This window comes from Colobus angolensis, unplaced genomic scaffold (assembly GCF_000951035.1).
Source record: "Colobus angolensis palliatus isolate OR3802 unplaced genomic scaffold, Cang.pa_1.0 Scaffold94, whole genome shotgun sequence".
NCBI classification, from domain to species: Eukaryota; Metazoa; Chordata; class Mammalia; order Primates; family Cercopithecidae; genus Colobus; species Colobus angolensis.
In genome coordinates, this window is record NW_012123376.1 from 2557709 (window position 1) to 2576461 (window position 18753).

Below are 18753 nucleotides of genomic sequence, written 5' to 3' on the forward strand. Positions count from 1 at the left end.
CTAGAACTTAAAGTATAATAAAAAAAATAAAATAAAATAAAATAAAAAAAAAAAAAAAGAAATTCTTGGTATGCTAGTGCTTAAGCCTTAACACCAGGACTACTTTCTTCAAACAAGAATTTCCCTGATTTTGACTGGGGGATTCCAAGTAAGGAAAATCAACTCTAAACAGAAGGAAAGTATCTATGGTATCTTCAGATTGCTCACAAATATGCTCTACAGTGCTTTGATTACTAGTTTATAGTACAGTTTTGCTGAGAAAAATTTTCTAAGAATTGATGGTCATGGGAAAGACCGTATTAGTATGATTTTTGATGTCGTTTATGATGCATAATGATAATAATGTAGACGATAACATGGTACAATTGGTCTCCAGTATATATGGGGTTTACATTTTAAAAACTCACCTCTAAGTCAGTTGTAAGGACAGTAAAACACATTTCCTCATATATATATTAGAAATGGTATTACACTTCTCAGTTGCCCTAAAAGACCCATTTAGCCCACTAATGTAGTACAAACACACACACACAGAAAAGAATAAAAGATAATATAAAATCTTTCATTAAAAGATTATAGTCAGATTTATTAAGATTATATTAAGGATATAAGAGATTACATTAAGATTTAATGAAAAGAAATATAAACAAGATAAATTTAAGCAAAAGAATACAGCAGAAACAAGAAATATAATTGTTTTCATCATTATAATACTTATAGTAAAACAAAAACAGTAAAAAAAAATTAGGCCAAGGCAGGCAGATCACTTGAGGCCAGAAGTTTGAGACCAGCCTGGCCAACATGGCAAAACCCCATCTCTACTAACAACACAAAAATTATCTGGGTGTGGTGGCACATGTCTTTAATCCCAGCTACTTGGAACACTGAGGCACAAGCATCTATTGAACCCGGAAGGCAGTGGTTGCAGTAAGCAGTGAGCCAAGATCGTGCCACTGCACTCCAGTCTAGCAACCGAGTGAGACTCCGTTTAAAATAAATAAATAAATAAAGGAATTTACTAATTTTTTTCTTGGTGATGAACATCAATGACTACAGAAAAGCAGGGTGATAATCAGAAGAAACATACTCATTAATTCATTTGAAAAATACTCATGAGGCCAGGTGCGGTGGCTCAAGCCTGTAATCCCAGCACTTTGGGAGGCCGAGACGGCCGAATCCCGAGGTCAGGAGATCGAGAACATCCTGGCTAACACGGTGAAACCCCGTCTCTACTAAAAAAATACAAAAAATTAGCCGGGCGAGGTGGCGGGCACCTGTAGTCCCAGCTACTTGGGAGGATGAGGCGAGAGAATGGCGTAAACCCGGGAGGCAGAGCTTGCAGTGAGCTGAGATCCGGCCACTGCACTCCAGCCTGGGCGACAGAGCGAGACTCCGTCTCAAAAAAAAAAAAAGAAAAATACCCATGAACACTTCCTTTTAAGAAACATGTATTAAAAACCTATAATCTGCAGAGGCACTGAGAATACCTAATATCTACTGGGAACATCTAGGCAAATTTAAAAATTACTGTAGTATGTTAAATGCTAAGAAAAGGCATACCACTAAGGAATAAAAACTAATACTAACTAATCTGGTGAAGAAGCAGAGAAACAGCATTTTGGGTAGAGGGAAATGCATATGTAGAGGATGAAGTGCTAGGGAAAATTCTAAGTAGTATAGTATAGATCAATAATATATGGTGCATGGTGAGGGTTGAAGCTGGAGAGATATAGGCAGAGATATGTTATGAAAAGCCTCGTATGTTTGCATTTTATCCTGAAGTTGGTTAGGCATAACATGATTTGGTCTGCACTTGAGACAAAGTACTCTATCAGCAGTGTGCAGGATGGTCTGCAGAAGGAATAAGACTACAATCATTTAGGAGGTTATGATCCTAATCTAGATCAGTGGTCTTTAAAAGTAGTTATGTGCAAAATTACTTGTTGAACTGTGGGAATTTTTACTTACATTTATTTTAATGTTAAATTATCTTAAGTTTTCATTTTCTGTGTAGGTTTTATATCATTAGGTACCTGCTATTCATATGATAGCACATGCATACATAATCTATAAATAAATATGAATACATATAGACATATTGCTGAGTGTGTACTCAAGTTTTTTCCTAATAAAGATTTGTATCAAAAAGTTTGGAGACCACTGGTCTAGGTCAGCTTTGTCCAATGGAAATATAATGCAAGCCTCACATGTAATTTAAAATTTTCTAGTAGCCACATTAATAAACAGTGCAAAGCCCTTACCTCATATGATACAAAAAAAATTAACTAAAATGGATCAAAGACCTAAATACAGACGATAAAACTATAAACTTTTAGAAGAAAACATATGAGTAAATCTTTGCAAACTTAGATTTAGCAAAGGTTTCTCAGGGCAGCAAAAGCATAACTAATAAAAAAAAACTGGATAAACTGGACTGCATCAAAATTTAAAAATTCTGGGCCTCAAAATGTACCATTAAGAAAGTAAAAATATTTTAACAATTTCAGTTTTGTCATGAAAAAGAAAAAAAGGGCTGGGTGCGGTGGCTCACGCCTATAATCCGGGAGGCTGAGATGGGCAGATCACTTGAGGTCAGGAGTTTGAGACCAGCCTGGCCAACATGGTGAAACCCCGTCTCTACTAAAAATACAAAAATTAGCTGGGTGTGGTGGCAGGCGTCTGTAATCCCAGCTACTCGGGAGGCTGGGGCAGGAGAATCACTTGAACCCGGGAGGTGGAGCTTGCAGTGAGCTGAGATCGCGCCACTGCACTCCAGTCTGGGCAACAGAGTGAGACTCTGTCGCAAAAAAACAAAACAAAACAAAACAAAAAAACAAAAGAGAGAAAGAAAAAAGGAAAAAAGACAGTGAAAAGACAATCTGCAGAATGGAAGAAAAAATTTTTTATCACATATCAGTTAAGAAACTTGAATCCAGAAAATATAAAAAACTGTAACAGTTCAACAATAAATACTTGGTACAAAGGAGGTATTTAGAAATTATCTATTGAATGAATGAACGTTCACTCATACCTCCTGTTTCTTCATAATCCAACCAATATGGAGCACTGTCAATCTTTGGAAGTTTTACTAACTTTATAAACATAAAATCCTGCTTTAAATTAAATTTATTTATTTATGAGGTGAAGCATTGTCTCATATGTTTGTCAGACATCTGTATTTTTTACATAGTGAACTGATGTCTATATCCTTTTCCCATCTGCTTTCAAATCTGACCTTCATGGTTAGTTTTACTCTATCTCAAAATTATTTAAAAATATCAAGGCCCTCTATAATCTCACTGGAACCAACCTTATTTGCCATTGATGTCTACTCTACTTAATGTCTCAGAAACACGTTTTCTGTATTCCTTTCACTGCCTTTTGTTGGTCCTCCAGTCTGAAGATTTTCTTTAAAGGCTCCCTTTGAGTTCCACTTCCTCCATTTCTGACTGTGCCAGCCTTTACTGATCTCTATTCCTCTGACTGACACAGCCTAGCCCAACATATGATATGGTACTAAAGTTTATATATTCTTTCATGTATGTTAATCATTTCTCCCTAAACAGATGCAACTCATAAAATGACAGGAGTCTTACCCCCTGTGGTATCTAACTATAGAGCTGATCAGAGTGGGTACTTAATAAATCTTCTTTTTTTTTTTTTTTTGGCAGGGTCTCACTCTATTGCCCAGGCTAGAGTGCAGTGGTGCAAACATGGCTACTGCAGCCTTGACCTCCTGGGCTCAAGTGACCCAGCTCAGCCTCCCACATAGCTGGGATCACAGGTGCATTAGGATGATTGGCTCATTTTTAAAATTTCTGTAGAGGCTGTGTCTCACATTGTTACCCAGGCTAGTCTCCAACTCCTGGGTTTGGGTGATTCTCCCACCTCAGCCTCCTACAGTGCTGGGATTATAGGCGTGAGACATGTGTACAGTCATAAACACCTCCTGACTGATTTTGTTGTAAGTGCATTTTGTTCAAATGAACACATTGTTAGAAACCACATTCCGAGGTTGCAGCACCTCAACATTAAGGTACACCTATAGCTAATAATGGGCAATTAAAGAAAAACAATAAAATACAACTAATGCTCAGTATTAAGCATTGAACTAGCAATTAAAAAGTGCATAAAGTTAATAAGAAGGCAAATGTCTTAGATACCAATTCACCACTTCTATATTCAACCTTCTAAAACTTTAAGTGGGCATATTGCTTTGGTGAGTGATTTGGTGCTATAGGTGGATCCTCTTTAGAAGTCTGGGATCTTACAAGTGGAAAGAAAGAAGAGTGTTTAAATGAAATTCAAAACAAGACATGAAGAACTGCTTAACTACAGCTGAGTTTATGCTTCCTTAACACAATGAACATACAATGAAAACAAGTCCTAAGATCTTTATCTTTTTAAATCTTTTGAGTCAGAGTTTTGCTCTTGTCACCCAGGCTGGAGTGCAATGGCATGACCTGGGCTCACTGCAACCTCTGCCTCCTGGGTTCAAGCGATTCTCCTGCCTCAGCCTCCGGAGTAGCTGGGATTACAGGCGCCCATCACCATGCCAGCTAATTTTTGTCTTTTTAGTAGAGATGGGGTTTCGCCATGTTGGCCAGGCTGGTCTTGAACTCCTGACCTCAGGTGATTCACCTGCCTCAGTATCCCTAAGTGCTGGGATTATAGGTGTGAACCACCGTGCCTGGCCCCGCTAAGATCTTTAAGAAGAATAACTATGAATAAGTCAGGAAAAATGACTCTTGCTAAAGGCTATTTTTTTGGTATAGAATGTACTGAATTTCTCAAGAAAGCAATGCTTTTATAAGCTATCTACTGGGACACTTAAGTAGGTACAATACTTCTTTGTAATTATTAATACATTAATTGCCATGTGATTTTCACTTATACCAAGATTAACTTTGATATCATCTAGAAACTAACATCATCAGTATATTGGTTGTACACCTAAATATTAAACAAAAATTTCACCTGTTTCTTGGTCAAATTAGTATTCCCTAAGGGTTACATTTTAGCTCTCTTAGCACTTCTTGATGCCAAATATACGTTATTGGTCTTGACTCTGTCCATGGTAGTCTGTATTTCTGATTACTACATACAATTTCTTAACATTTTTAGCTTAGCCAATGTGGACATGGCAGAGTTTTGTTTATATCTGAGATATCAAAGCACAATGGAGGGCTGATGCTCTGTTCTGGGTTCTTCATATTGGTACGGTGTCTTACTATTACCAAAACTCCAAATGAACAAGAATATGTGAGGCATGATTAGTAGTTATTTGGTCTTTCTCAGTTTCAGTAGATCAGAGTTCTATCTCTACTAGCATGGCATGGAAGATGGTTGTAAAGAAGGGGACATGTGCCAGAAGGATCCCACTTTCAAAAAGCTTAAGGTTGGTCCTTATACTACCTGCTCAGCTGGAAATGACTGAGGACTAAATAGTGATCTCATGCTGATTATCTGTAGTTATATGAGACTTTTTCTAGTTTCTTCTATAGGTTTACACTTCCAAATTTGTCAGGAATAGAATAGTAGCAACTTTTTAAAGAACTATTCCTAAGGCCATCCCAAATGAAATGAGTACAACTTTTCCCAAGGACAAAAATGAGAACTCATATATATGAGAATAAAGGAAAGGAAAACATGTTTATCATATACAAAATTTTGTTACTTTCCTCTGCTTTATTTGTTTTTTTTATGAAGCTCAGTAAACTGTGAAAGTTTTAACTTAAAGCTTTTTATAAAACTAGAGAAACTACAGTATGCAGTAAATCTTACAATTTGAAAGGTTTAAGAACATTAGAACAGTTTCCACATTCAGATTAGCCAAAACACAGAGGCATATACAAAGACCACGTTAGTGCCTGGGTGTTACCATTTAGTGTGGTAGATTAAAGGGCATAACCAAAACATGTAACCAGAAAATCTTGTTCGCTATTTTCAAAACCATCCCAACAGAAAGGAAAACATTACTTCAGATTTTCAAGTTTAGTCAAGGAGAGTCCATTTTATTTTAATCTACTTTAATTGTATAAGTCCTTGTAACTTTCTATAATTGTGTCCCAGAAAGAGTTTTAAAAAAATAGGCTGGGTGTGGTGACTCAAACCTGTAATTCCAGGACTTTTGGAGGCTGAGGTGGGATGATTGCTTGAGGCCAGGAGTTCAAGAACAGCCTGGGCAACAGAGCAATACCCTATCTCTACAAAAAATAAAAAATAAAGAAATTAGCTAGGTATGGGGTGCCCAGCTACTCAAGAGGGTAGAAAAAAGAATCGCTTCAGCCCAGGAGTTTGAGATAAGAGTGAGCTATGATGACACCACTGCATTCCAACCTGGGTAACAGAGTGAGATTCCTAAAAATGGACTAATATTAAAGAAAGTTTCATGTTTGAGGGGTATTCCTACTAATTATATCAAGAGGCTTCTGTACAATTTTAAAACAATATTGTCTTACATGAAAACTCAAATTGTGCCTAGTAAAAGATTTCAGAACCCTGGCTTTTCCTCTAAGATTAACTATGTAATTTACTTTAAGAACACATCTGTCAGGCACTTCAAATCCATTTTCTCATTTTTAATTTTGTGGTACTGCCTGGGTTGCAATCGGCAACTAATGATAATTTTCAGTAACTATACAATTTATTAATCAAAATACAGCACTCAAAAACAGAAGTCCTAAAAAGTAATGTTTTGGATAACCATTAAAAATGACCTTTCTGAAGAATACACAATGACATAAGAAAATGTTTAGAATGGAATTCTATGATAATAAATTAAACTATTAAATTACAAGCAATAATATCCTAAATAAGTAAGAAAGTATATAAATCTGTGTGCATTTCTGAGTGGTTATTTTGGATAGTAGGATTACCAGTAATTTTCCAATTTTATAAAATAAACATGGCTGGGCGTGGTGGCTCATGCCTGTAATCCTTGTACTTTAGAAGGCTGAGGCGGGCTGATTGCCTGAGTTTAGGAGTTTGAGATCACTTGAGACCAGCCTGGGCAACACGGTGAAACCCCGTCTCTACTAAAATACAAACAATTAGCCAGGCGTGGTGGTGTGTGCCTGTAGTCCCAGCTACTTGGGAGGCTGAGGCAGAAGAATTGCTTGAACCTGGGAGGCGGAGGTTGTAGTGAACCAAGATCATGCCACTGCACTCCAGCCTGGGTGACAGTGAGTGAGAGTCCAACTTCAAAAAAACAAAAATAAAATAAAATAAAATAAAATAAACATTACTGTTATAACAAATCAGAAACCTCCTTTCAATAAAATGTTACCCTAAAATATCTAATTCTGGTTGTTCAATATATAAGATTTTAAATCAAATTTAATATGAATGGAATCTATTGTGTAGTAGTTGGAAAATAAGTTCTTTTGAAACTTTAATATATTTTGGTATAGGCTGATGTACAATGAAAACTGTATTTTGCATATATTTTATTTACTATTCTGACTGAGTTGTTTTATCATTCACCTTAAGTTTCCACTGTTTTTTTTCTTTTCTTTTTTTGAGAGATGGGAGTCTCTCTATGTTGCCCAGACTGGAGTGCAGTGGCTAGTCACAGGTGCAATTACAGTGTACTACAGCTTCAAACTGCTAGTCTTGAGTGATCCTTCTGCCCCAGGCTTCCCAGAAGCTGGGATTACAGGTGCATGCCAGCACGTCTGGCTCCAATCCTTTAATTTCAAATGTGAAGAATTAAATATAATTCTCTCAAAGGTTATAATGCTTTTATCTTAAATAAACATAAAAAGAGCACAAAGCCACTGCCTTCTTCACAAATATCCATTATGATCTCAAATGTGGACTTTGCAAACTTCAGAAATGTGTCAGACCCTAACCTGGGATCTTTAGTGCCACTGATCGATTTTGTGCATACAGTAAGCACTCAATAAAAGTTGTTGAATGCATGAAGGAATGCATAAATGTTCTCTTTGGATATCTAGCCTTACTTTCCCGTCATTCAGCTTAGATGACCTGAGAAGCACTTCCTCAAAATAACCCTCTGGCTCACCATGAGAAGAATGCCTGGCACCAGCTGGCAGGAGATATTAATAGCATACCCATTAGGCACATGTTCAAGGCACATAGATAGCTCAGTGATAGAATCTTTAGGATATTTGGACAGTTAACGTTATTTTGAGTATGAATCAGTTGTGGTTCCTTAAATCCTCACTTTAAATATTAAAAACCAACCTCTATTTTAAAAAATTCTTCAAAAAATAGTAAGGTGCAACAGCAATAATCGCTTGCAATTTTGAAAAAACTCAGTATTTGGGGCTAAGAAAAGCGAACTTCTAACAGTAGAATTCTTTCTTTTCTTTTTTTCTTTTTTCTTTTTGGAGACAAGGTCTCACTCTACTATCTAAGCTGAAGTGTAGGGGGACAATCACGGTTCACTGCGGCCTCGACCTCCTGGGCTCAGGTAATCCTCTCACCTCAGCCTCCTGAGTAGGGTAGCTGGGACTACAGGCACGTGTCCGCAGGCCCAGCTAAGTTTTGCATTTTTTGTAGAGATGGAGTTTCGCCATGTTGCCCAGGCTGTTCTCAAACTCCTGGACTCAAGCAATCTGCCTGTATTGGCCTCCCAAAGTGTTGGGAATACAGGTGTGAGTCACTGCACCCAGCCCCATCTATTCTTGTAACGAAGATTCTTTTGAAGGATTCAGAAGCCAAAATAGAGAAGAGAATGTGACCTTTCCCTTTAAATTTCAAGTTTTAGTATTTTATCTGTCATTTACCACTGATAAGTTTCTAACCCACAAAACTATGTTCTATTCTTCCTTAGGCAACATTGGACTAAGAAACAGATATGCTGAAAATTACAAAATAACCTAGGCTACCTGTTGCGACTTTTGGAGGAAATGGGGATGGGACTGATTTTTTTAAAAATAATACATAATTCTGAAATATCTGAATCCTCACCAGACAGAATTAAACATTCCAGCTACAAATTGATACTTTCTATTCGTCTAGCCTTGCTCAAAATTTGGCATATATTTAGTTTAACTGGTAAGAGCCATAAGTTCTAAGCATGGCTTAGAACTTGCTTTCCTTTCTTGCTTTCTATAAAGTGGTCTATATCCTACATCACTTTATTTTTTTTTCATTCACCACTATATTAATGAGGATACATCATTTTAGATAGCCATACAGACGTTCTATTTTCTGAGTCATTTTCTTAGTGTATGTATTAGTCATTTTCTTAGTGTCTCTAAATGTCTAAATCAGTTCATATAGAAAAAGCAACTTTGAATTCTCAAATGTTTTGATGAAGAAACAATTTTCCTAGGTATCCTGCACTGAGCTAGACAGAGAAAGTGAAAAATAAACAAGAGTAAGATGTAGCTGGCAGGGCGTGGTAGCTCATGCCTGTAATCCCAGCACTTTGGGAGGTCAAGGCGGGTGGATCACTTGAGGTCAGGAGTTTGAGACCAGCCTGGCTAATATGGTGAAACTCTGTCTTTACTAAAAATACAAAAATTAGCCAGGCATGGCGACACATGCCTATAATCCCAGCTACTCGGGAGTCTAAGACAGGAGAATTGCTTGAACCCGGGAGGTGAAAATTGCAGCAAGCTGAGATCGTGCCACTACACTCTAGCCTGGGAGACACAGTGAGACTCTGTCTCAAAAAACAACAACAACAACAACAAAAAAGATGTAGTTGCTAGACCAGGTGTGGTGAATCACTCCTGTGTTTCCAGCACTTTGGAAGGCTGAGGCAGGTGGATCACTTGAGGCCAAGGCCAGTTCAAGACCAGCCTGGTCAACACGATGAAACCCCGTTTCTACTAAAAATACAAAAATTAGCAGAGTGTGGTGGTGCATGACTGTAGTCCCAGCTACTTGGGAGACTGAGGCAGGAGAATTGCTTGAACCCGGGAGGTGGAGGTTGCAGTGAGCTGAGACTGTTACTGCAATCCAGGCCTGGGTGACAGAGTGAGACTCTGTCTCAAAAAAAATAAAAAATAAAAAATAAAAAAAGTAGTTGCTGACCTCGAAGAACTTTCCATCTAGATGGGTAAATTATACAGGAAATGACAGCTAATGAGATAAGAGAAATGCTCTACTGTGTGGTACAGAGAAAACAGATGTTTTATAGGCAGAGAAATAGGTATATCCACTGCATTTTGGGTAGAGAGGCAAATAAGGCTGGAGAGGTAGAGCTACATTATGGAGGAGCTTGGAAGTCTGAAAGAAATATTTAGATTTGATGGATTTGATGTGGTAGTGAATGGGGCAGTGAGATGCTTTTGCAAAGTAGGATACATTTTGGTGCAAGAGAGGAGTTAAGAATAAAAATCAGGCAGGTCAACTGGAAACCCGATTAATGTAGGTACAACTTCCTGTTAGTATACAGTTGTCTGTTGCTATCCATGGGATTACTGGTTCCAGTGTACACTCCCTACCTCCTGTGGATACCAAAATCCATGAGTGTTCAAGTCCTTTACATACAATTGGTATAATATTTGCATATAACCTATGTATATCCTCCCATATACTTTAAATCATCTCTAGATTACTTATCATACCTAACAAAATGTAAATGCTATGTGAATAACTGTATTGTGTTACAGAATAATGACAAGAAAAGAAGTCTGCACATGTTCAGCATAGATGCAATCATCCATTCTTTTCTCAAATATTTTTGATGAGCGGTTGGTTGAATTCGCACATGTGAAACCCCTGGATATAGAGGGCTGAATGTACTTTTAAGCAGTATCTCACAAGATAACTAGTGGATCTTCCAAATATTCTCTTGGTTTTCATAAAGCCTTTATAGTTTCAATCACAATATATGCATTAACTCCCCTTATCACTCTCCCTAATGTGTATGTCAAGGAATGTAGGCAGGTGAATAAAAATGAGAGAAAGCAAAAAGAAGCATAATTAATTTAAATCTGAATATTGTTGATACAAAGCATTTGTAGCTCATCTGAAATTAATGTGAAAACAAAAATGAGGTCCTCATCATCAAATCTAATTCTACAGAAATTCTTATGTACACTTCTATTCTACAAACCATTAAATTTATTTAAATATATATGAAATACATGATTATTACTGTTTTATTTTGTGAGAAATTTAATATTTATGCAGAGTAAGAATAAAGGACTTTGTCACTGAACTCAGCACATTATCAGAAAGCACAAATGTAATTACATTCAGCTTGAGTAGAAAAATAAAATAAATATATATTGATTTTACCTTTGCTTTAGTCGTCTTTTGGCTGTTGTGGGAACATTAGCACCATAGCCATAGGAAAAGAGAACCCTTTCAGCCTCCTCTTCATTTTCAACTGGAAAATATTAAAGTATAGAATGTGAGATAACTTAATTTTTCCTTTAAAAACATGGTAGAAATGAAAATAAAATAGGTTATAATAAATTAGGGAGCATAAAAACATTAGAAAGGGCTAATATGTAATCTTAAACAACCCATTTGTAACTAGAAGCATATTTATTAAAGTATGTCCCTGCTTGAATTTGCTCCATTTATTTTTGCAATGTATAAGGGATTGCATCATATCACATTAGGTTTTCTTGTTAAAAAGTATATTAATATATATATTATTCTGAAGGACTCAAAGGCTTTTTGCATGAAATATGCTATATAATATAACAAATAATGATAACATATCAAAGTCATCAATTCTGTTCTTGACAAAATAAATGATTTTTAAATTAGGACAAATATTATTTTATCAGAAAAACTTTATTTTAATTTGCAACAATAAAATTATGTACTTATGTAGGTTACTCTATTAAAAACTGTGCAGCTCTAAGCATGTATTGATGGCCTTACTCTTTTTTAAATGTAAAAAAATTCTGTGAAAATAATTTACTTTTAAATTCTGCAATTGTCATGCCACTTCCCAAAAGGAATTTTAACTAACAGGTTAACATCTTCTGGCTAAAAAACTTGAAATGCAATGACATTTTACTGCAAGTTGGGATTAAAAAAATATATATATCTACACACATATTTTTTTTGAGATGGAGTTTCGCTCTTGTTGCCCAGGCTGGAGTATAATGGTGTTATTTCTGCTCACAGCGACCTCTGCCTCCCAGGTTCAAGCGATTCTCCTGCCTTAGCCTCCCCAGTAGCTGGGATTACAGATGCCCACCACCAAGCCCCGCTAAATTTTTTTTGTATTTTTAGTAGAGACAGGGTTTCGCCATGTTGGCCAGGCTGGTCTCAAACTCCCGACCTCAGGTGATCTGCCCGCCCTCAGGTGATCTGCCCACCTCAGCCTCCCAAAGTGCTGGGATTACAGGTGTGAGCCACCACACTCAACCAAAAAATATTTCATCATCAAAAAAACCCCCCAAAACACCAAAAAAAAAAAAAAATTTCATCAAAGGCTATAGTTTTAACAGCTCAAGTAAAAGCAGTCAATGACATACAAAAACTTTTATAATATTATTTATCAGCAACCATTATTTTAATGTTAAAAAGATAAACCACTTTCAGGAATATTTCAGAATTAAAACAAAGCCACATATTTTACAACCATAATGATGTTTCATCATCTGCATGCCTATCAATGTAATGTGCACACATTTGTTGATTGGCCCTTCTGTAGTAAAGATTTTAGAAACATTCATTAACTGTTTTCTTTTAATTTTGTACCTATCTTTCATGGTGAGTCAGGATTAGCTTTCTGAGGAAGAATTACTAGTTGGGAGAGACACATGGAAGAGATGATACACGCCATTACCAATACTATGATCAGCTATCAGATAAGTCCAGATCCAAGATGAGTTCTCCAAATCAGCTCTACTAGAACTACAGCTAATATTTAGATATGTAACTGACTCTTGTCTCTCCTTAATAGTTCTAAATTCAGAGGACAGAGGGGTAAATTTAGTTTACATCTCAAAAACCCGTAAGTTAGATATTAATGGACATGCTAAATGTGAGTTTAATACTTAATGGATTAATAAGTCATGGGATAACTCTTCTAGCAGGGATTAATTACAAAAACAATATATTATACAACTTGTTCAATGCTACTAAAGAGATCTGAACAACGCTATTAAAGAGATCTGAACAACATGTCTTAGAAGCAGAGTACAGAGCAACTGCATCTGAGTGCCACTATTTCTCATGCTACAAGGTATAGGGTAGATATGGGGAGGCTGAGATTCAGTGAAGGAATAGGAGAGAAGTCCATGTGCAGAAGCACAGACTTGAAGGTATGTGAAGTTTTAGTAATTGTGAGGAAAGTGGTTGAATTTGGTCTAGAGAATGGTGGTAGTAGAAAGGCAGACTTAGTTCCAACAGTGAAGGGAACTAAAGTCTTGTTTGTTAGGCTGAGTAGTCTGGATTTTATTCTAACATCAACAAGAAACTATAATACAAGAAGGTGGCATGACCAATTGATTTTTGTTTTTGATGCAGATATCATTTTAAAAATTCCAATAATAGGGAAGAGGATGGCTTAGAATCCTGGCACAGAGAATTCCTAACAAATTATAATACCAGTTGAGATCTAGTCCATAATAGCAGTGGAGAAAAGAACTTGGATTCTAGACAACTGAGCAGGTGTGAGTGAGATGAGGCACTCTAGATAGAATGAAGGAGGAATAAAGGTTGATAAAAGCTAGTAGGATGATTAGATAAGTTTACTAACAGATCAAAAATACAGTTGGTCGTCCTTTGGTATCCCTGGGGGATTGGTTCCAGGAACTCTGAGGACACCAAAATCCACAGTTGATTAAGTCCCTTATATAAAATGGCATATATCTGCATATAACATATCTACACCTTCACATACACTTTAAACCTTGTCTGCATCATTAGGAAGTTTCAGGGAAGAAAGAGGAAATGCAAATAATGTTAAATTTTCAGCTGTGCATGGTGGCTCATACCTATAAACGCAGTGTTTTGGGAGGCCAAGGCAGGAGGATTGCTTGAAGCCAGGAGTTTGAGATCACTTTGGGCAACATAGTGAGACTGTGTCTCTACAAAAAATAATCAGCTGGGCACGATGGCATGTGTCTGTAGTCCTAGCTACTTGGAAGGATGAGGCAGGGGGATCACTTGAACCCAGGAGTTTGCAACTGCAGTGAGCTATGATTGTACCACTGCACTCCAGCCTGGGCAACACAGTGAGCCCGTCTCTAACTATAGAAATCACTACCCTATTGATAGTAACTGAAGTTGTGGAAAGGGATAAGATTATCCAGAAAGTAGTTAAGTCAAAGGCAGGTGATTCAAGAAGCAAAGAGAAGGGAGTTCTGAGAAATCTGACAAATGCCTAGTGGAGGTTATAAGTATGATGAGGATGCATAGCAGGTAACTGAATTTAACAACTAGAAATCTAGGGTTTTTTTTGTTTTGTTTTGTTTTTTTCTCTAATTTGAGTTTATTTAGCTTTTAGGCAATACTTGTACTTTTAACAACTTGATGAAATCTTTGAAAACTAAACTCAAATATCCAAATAATACTTATTTGATTACAGAAAGCAATACAGGTATAAACAAGATACTTTAATTTGCTATGGTTACACCTTAATAAATGAAGCCTAATCACCTTCATGTCAGCTGAAATTACCTGAATTAAATGGCAAGCCTTTGAAAATTGTATACAATGTAGTACTAAAACAAGTCTGTGCTCACTTGTTTGAAATTTTAGTTAATTGATAAATATTCATTAAAAGGATAAGGTGTATTTTAGTTTCCAATGTGAACTGTGAACTGATACAGAACCTAGTTATTGATCTTCTAGTAAAAGTAAATCTATTTTATTTGAAGTTGGTTTAGACAGTACCATAACAAAAATTAATTTCTATATTCTGAAGATTTTAAGAAAATATTTATATACATGGACACACTGAAAAAACTGTACAGTATACATCCATATACTCAACATCTGCAATTTTTTTTTTTTTTTTTTTTGAGACAGGGTCTCACTCTGTCACCCAGACTGGAGTGAAGTGGCACGAACACAGTTACTGCAGCCTTGACGTTCAGGGCTCAGGTGATCATTCCACCTGACTTTCCCATGTAGCTGGCACCACCATGCCTGGTTCACTTTTCATTTTTTTGTACAGATGGGGTCTTGCCATGTTGCCCAGGCTGGCCCTGAACTTCTGGGCTCAAGCAATCGTCCTGCCTTGGTCTCCCAAAGTGCTGGGGTTAAGGGCGTGAGCCACTGCACCTGGCTCCGACATCTGGATTCTAAATCAAACATACTGTGTTTATTACACATATATCCATCCCTGTTTCCATGAATCTGTTTTTTTGATGCATTTCAAAGAAAGCTATGCACATTTGCACACTTCACTCCTCAACAGTTTAACATGCAAATCATCAATTATAGTTCAATATATATTTAGTTATTTTCTAAAAAATAAGATTGGTAACTTTCACCATGTATAAATTTTATTTTTAAAGTCTACCATTCAACGAGTTTTGAAATGTAAAAGTTTTGAAATGTATACACACGTGTAACACAAACCCTATCAAGATATAGAACATTTGAATACCCTGGAAAGTTCCATGTCACTTTTCTCAGTTAAATTTTTGGTGACAATCATCTTTAGAGACAACTACAGTTCTAATTTTTGTCTTTTTAAAAATTAAAAAAAATTTTTTTACCCCCTACCCCTTGATTTTTTTCATCATACTTTTGCCTCTTTTAGAACTTTATATAAACATACAGTATAAGCATACTATATACTATAATCATAGTATAATCATACTGTATGATTATATAAAGTATACTTTATGTTTTTCAGATTCATCCATGTTGTCAAGTCAATTGCTTCTTTTCAGTGAGGAGAAGTATTCTACTACATGAATGTGTAATGGTTTGATTAACCATTTTCCTTTGAGATAAACACCTGGGTTGTTGCCAGCTTTTGACTATGAATAAATTTCCTATGAACATTCTAGTGGAAATATTTTAATGTGTATATGCCTTCTTCTCTCTTGGGTAAGTAGTGGAAATGCTGGATCACTGATTAGGTTGTTTGATCATTTTGTAAGAAACTGCCAGTTGCTCCACTTCTCACCAACATTTGGTATAGTCAGTCTTTCTAATTTCAGCCATTATTGTGTGTATACACTGGTATCTCACTGGGATTTTAATCTGCTTTTCCCTCATGACTAGTAATGTTGAATACTTTTATTATGCTTGTCATTCACGTCTTCTTTTATGACATGTTTAAACATTTTGCCCATGTTTTAAATAGGACTTTTTTTTTTAATCACTGAGTTATATGAATTTTTAAATATATATTCTAGTATATTAATTTCCTACTGGTAGCGTAACAGATTGCCAGACTTTATGGTTTAAACAATACAAATTTATTATTTTATAGCTCTAGAGGTCGTAAGTCCAAAAATCAGCCTCACTGACCTGAAGTCAATGTTTTGTAGGGCTGGTTCTGTCTGGGGGTTCTATGGTAAAATCTGTTTCCTTGCCTTTTCCAGCTTTCAGAGGTTCCAAAGACTAGGACATGAACATTTTTCTTTTCTTTTCTCTTTTCTTTCCTTCCTTCCTTTTCTTTCCCTGTGTTTCTTTCCTTCCCTTCTTCCTTATTCCCTTCCCTTCCTTTCTTCCCTTCCTTTCTTCCTTTTCTTTCTCTTTCTCCTTCCTTCCTTCCTTCCTTCCTTCCTTCCTTCCTTCCTTCCTTCCTTCCTTCTCTCCCTCCCTCCTTCCCTCCCCTTCTCTCTCTCTCTCTCTCTCTCTTTCTCTCTTTCTTTTTAGAGATGGGGTCTCACCATGTCAGGCTAGTCTTGAACTCCTGAGCTCAAGTGATCCACATGCCTCGGCCTCCCAAAGTGTTGGAATTACAGGCATGAGTCACTACATCCAACAGGACATGGACATCTCTAGAAGGATGTTTTTCAGCCCACCACACTTGGATGTCATTTTTTTTTTTTTTTTGTCTAATCTATGTTTTGTGAATATTTTCTCCTCAATATTTTCTTATTTTGGATATCATTCCTTTGTCAGACATAAAATTGTGGTTATTTTCTTTGAGTCTGTGCTTGGCTATTCATTTCTTAATGGTGTCTTTTGAATAAAAGTTTTAAATTTTGATGATATCTAGTTTATCAATTTTTCTGTTATGATAATTACTTTTAAGGGCCATGTCAAAAAAGGTCTTAATGTTCCCCAAGTTGTAAAGATACTCACCTGTGTTTTCTGTTACATATTTATAGTTTTAGCTATTCCATTTAGGTATCGTCTCAGATTAATATTGGTGTATGGAAGTTTATTTCCATAAAGATGTCCAATTTTTTTTAGTACCATTTACTGAACAAACTTTCCTTTCTCCATTTATTTGCTTTGCTGCCTTTGTTAAAAATGAAATTGTTATTTAAGTATGGACCTGTTTCTGGGTTTTCTAGTCTGTTTCATTGCTGTATTTGTCTTTCCTTAAGCCAGTACTATAGTAGCCTGATATTGAAGCTTTACAGTAAATCTTGAAAACAGGTAGTGCAATTCTTCCAATTTGTTCTTCTTTTTTGTGGGGGAGAGAAGGTCGCGCTATGTTGCCCAGGCTGGAGTTCAGTGGGTATTCACAAGCACGATCATCGCACACTACTGGCTTTAACCTCTAAGCTCAAGCAATCCTCCTGCCTCAGCCTCCCAGGTAGCTGGGACTATAGGAGTGTATCACCACATAGGGCTTCAACTTTTTTCAAGATTGCTTTGGATATTCCAGTCCTTTGCATTCCATATGAATGAAATACAAAAAAGCCTGCTGCCACGGTGACTAGAAGAACACTAAATTGATAGAATTCACAATATATTTCGTGATTTTGGGGGGAGTGGTTCTTTAACTTCTCTTAGCAATGATCTGTAGGGTTTTTTGGCTTAAATTTATTCCTAAGTATTTTGTGTTTTTTGCTGCTACTTACTTCTCCAGTTGTTTACTTCTAGTATATTTTTGGGTAATGACTGTATATCCTGCTATATTCAGTTACCAGTTTTAGTAGCTGTTTGGTAATCTGAAAACATATTCTTATTATTCCTTTCTGATTTTTATATATTTTGTATCTTCTCTTATCCTTATCTCACAGGTTAGCAATTCAAATACAGTGCTTAATATAAATCATATAAATCATGAAAATAGGAATCCCTGTCTTACTCTCCCCCTTAATGTGGAAAGCATTCAATATTTCACCCTTAAGTACAATTTTATCTATTGGTTTTTATAACTGCCCTTTTTCAGACTGAGGAAGCTTCCTTCTATTCCTAATTTGTTTAGACAAAGGGACATATGCAAAGTTATAGAGATAAGAAAGAGTATGAAACTTTCAAGACAATAATATGACATGGAGGGGGATGGCAAGATATGAAAAGTAGAAAGGTAAACATGAGGCTAATCACAAAGTCATGTAAAGAAATTTGACTTTACTGTCTTAGTGAAGACAATAAAAGTCATTAAAGCAGGCATATGATATGAAAATTTGAATGTTACAAAGATTACTTGAACTCCAGTGAAGAAACTGAAGATAAATTTAAAATCTATTGCAGTTATCAGACACTGACCTTGGAAATGGGAAATAGGACAATGATAGGAGAGAAATAAAAGTTTTTCTTACGTTGGCCTACAAGTAAATACAGTCCTTATGTGAAAATGTGCCTAAAATAATTAGAACCCTACCTACATTCAAATTCAACTTCAATTGAAGTTTAAACCCATTTTTACCATAAAAACCCTAGAAGAAAACCTAGGTAGTACCATTCAGGACATAGGCATGGGCAAGGACTTCA

The 18753-nt window shown here is 36.2% G+C and overlaps 1 protein-coding gene across 1 annotated transcript in view; it reads right to left on the reverse strand.

Moving 5' to 3' along the window:
- The window catches only part of PIBF1 (progesterone immunomodulatory binding factor 1), a 266063-nt gene that overhangs the window by 105547 nt on the left and 141763 nt on the right, over positions 1–18753 (reverse strand). The window contains exon 13 of the mRNA XM_011932158.1: positions 11224–11314. Coding sequence (XP_011787548.1) covers positions 11224–11314 — 91 coding nt within the window. The remainder of the gene's footprint in view (positions 1–11223; positions 11315–18753) is intronic.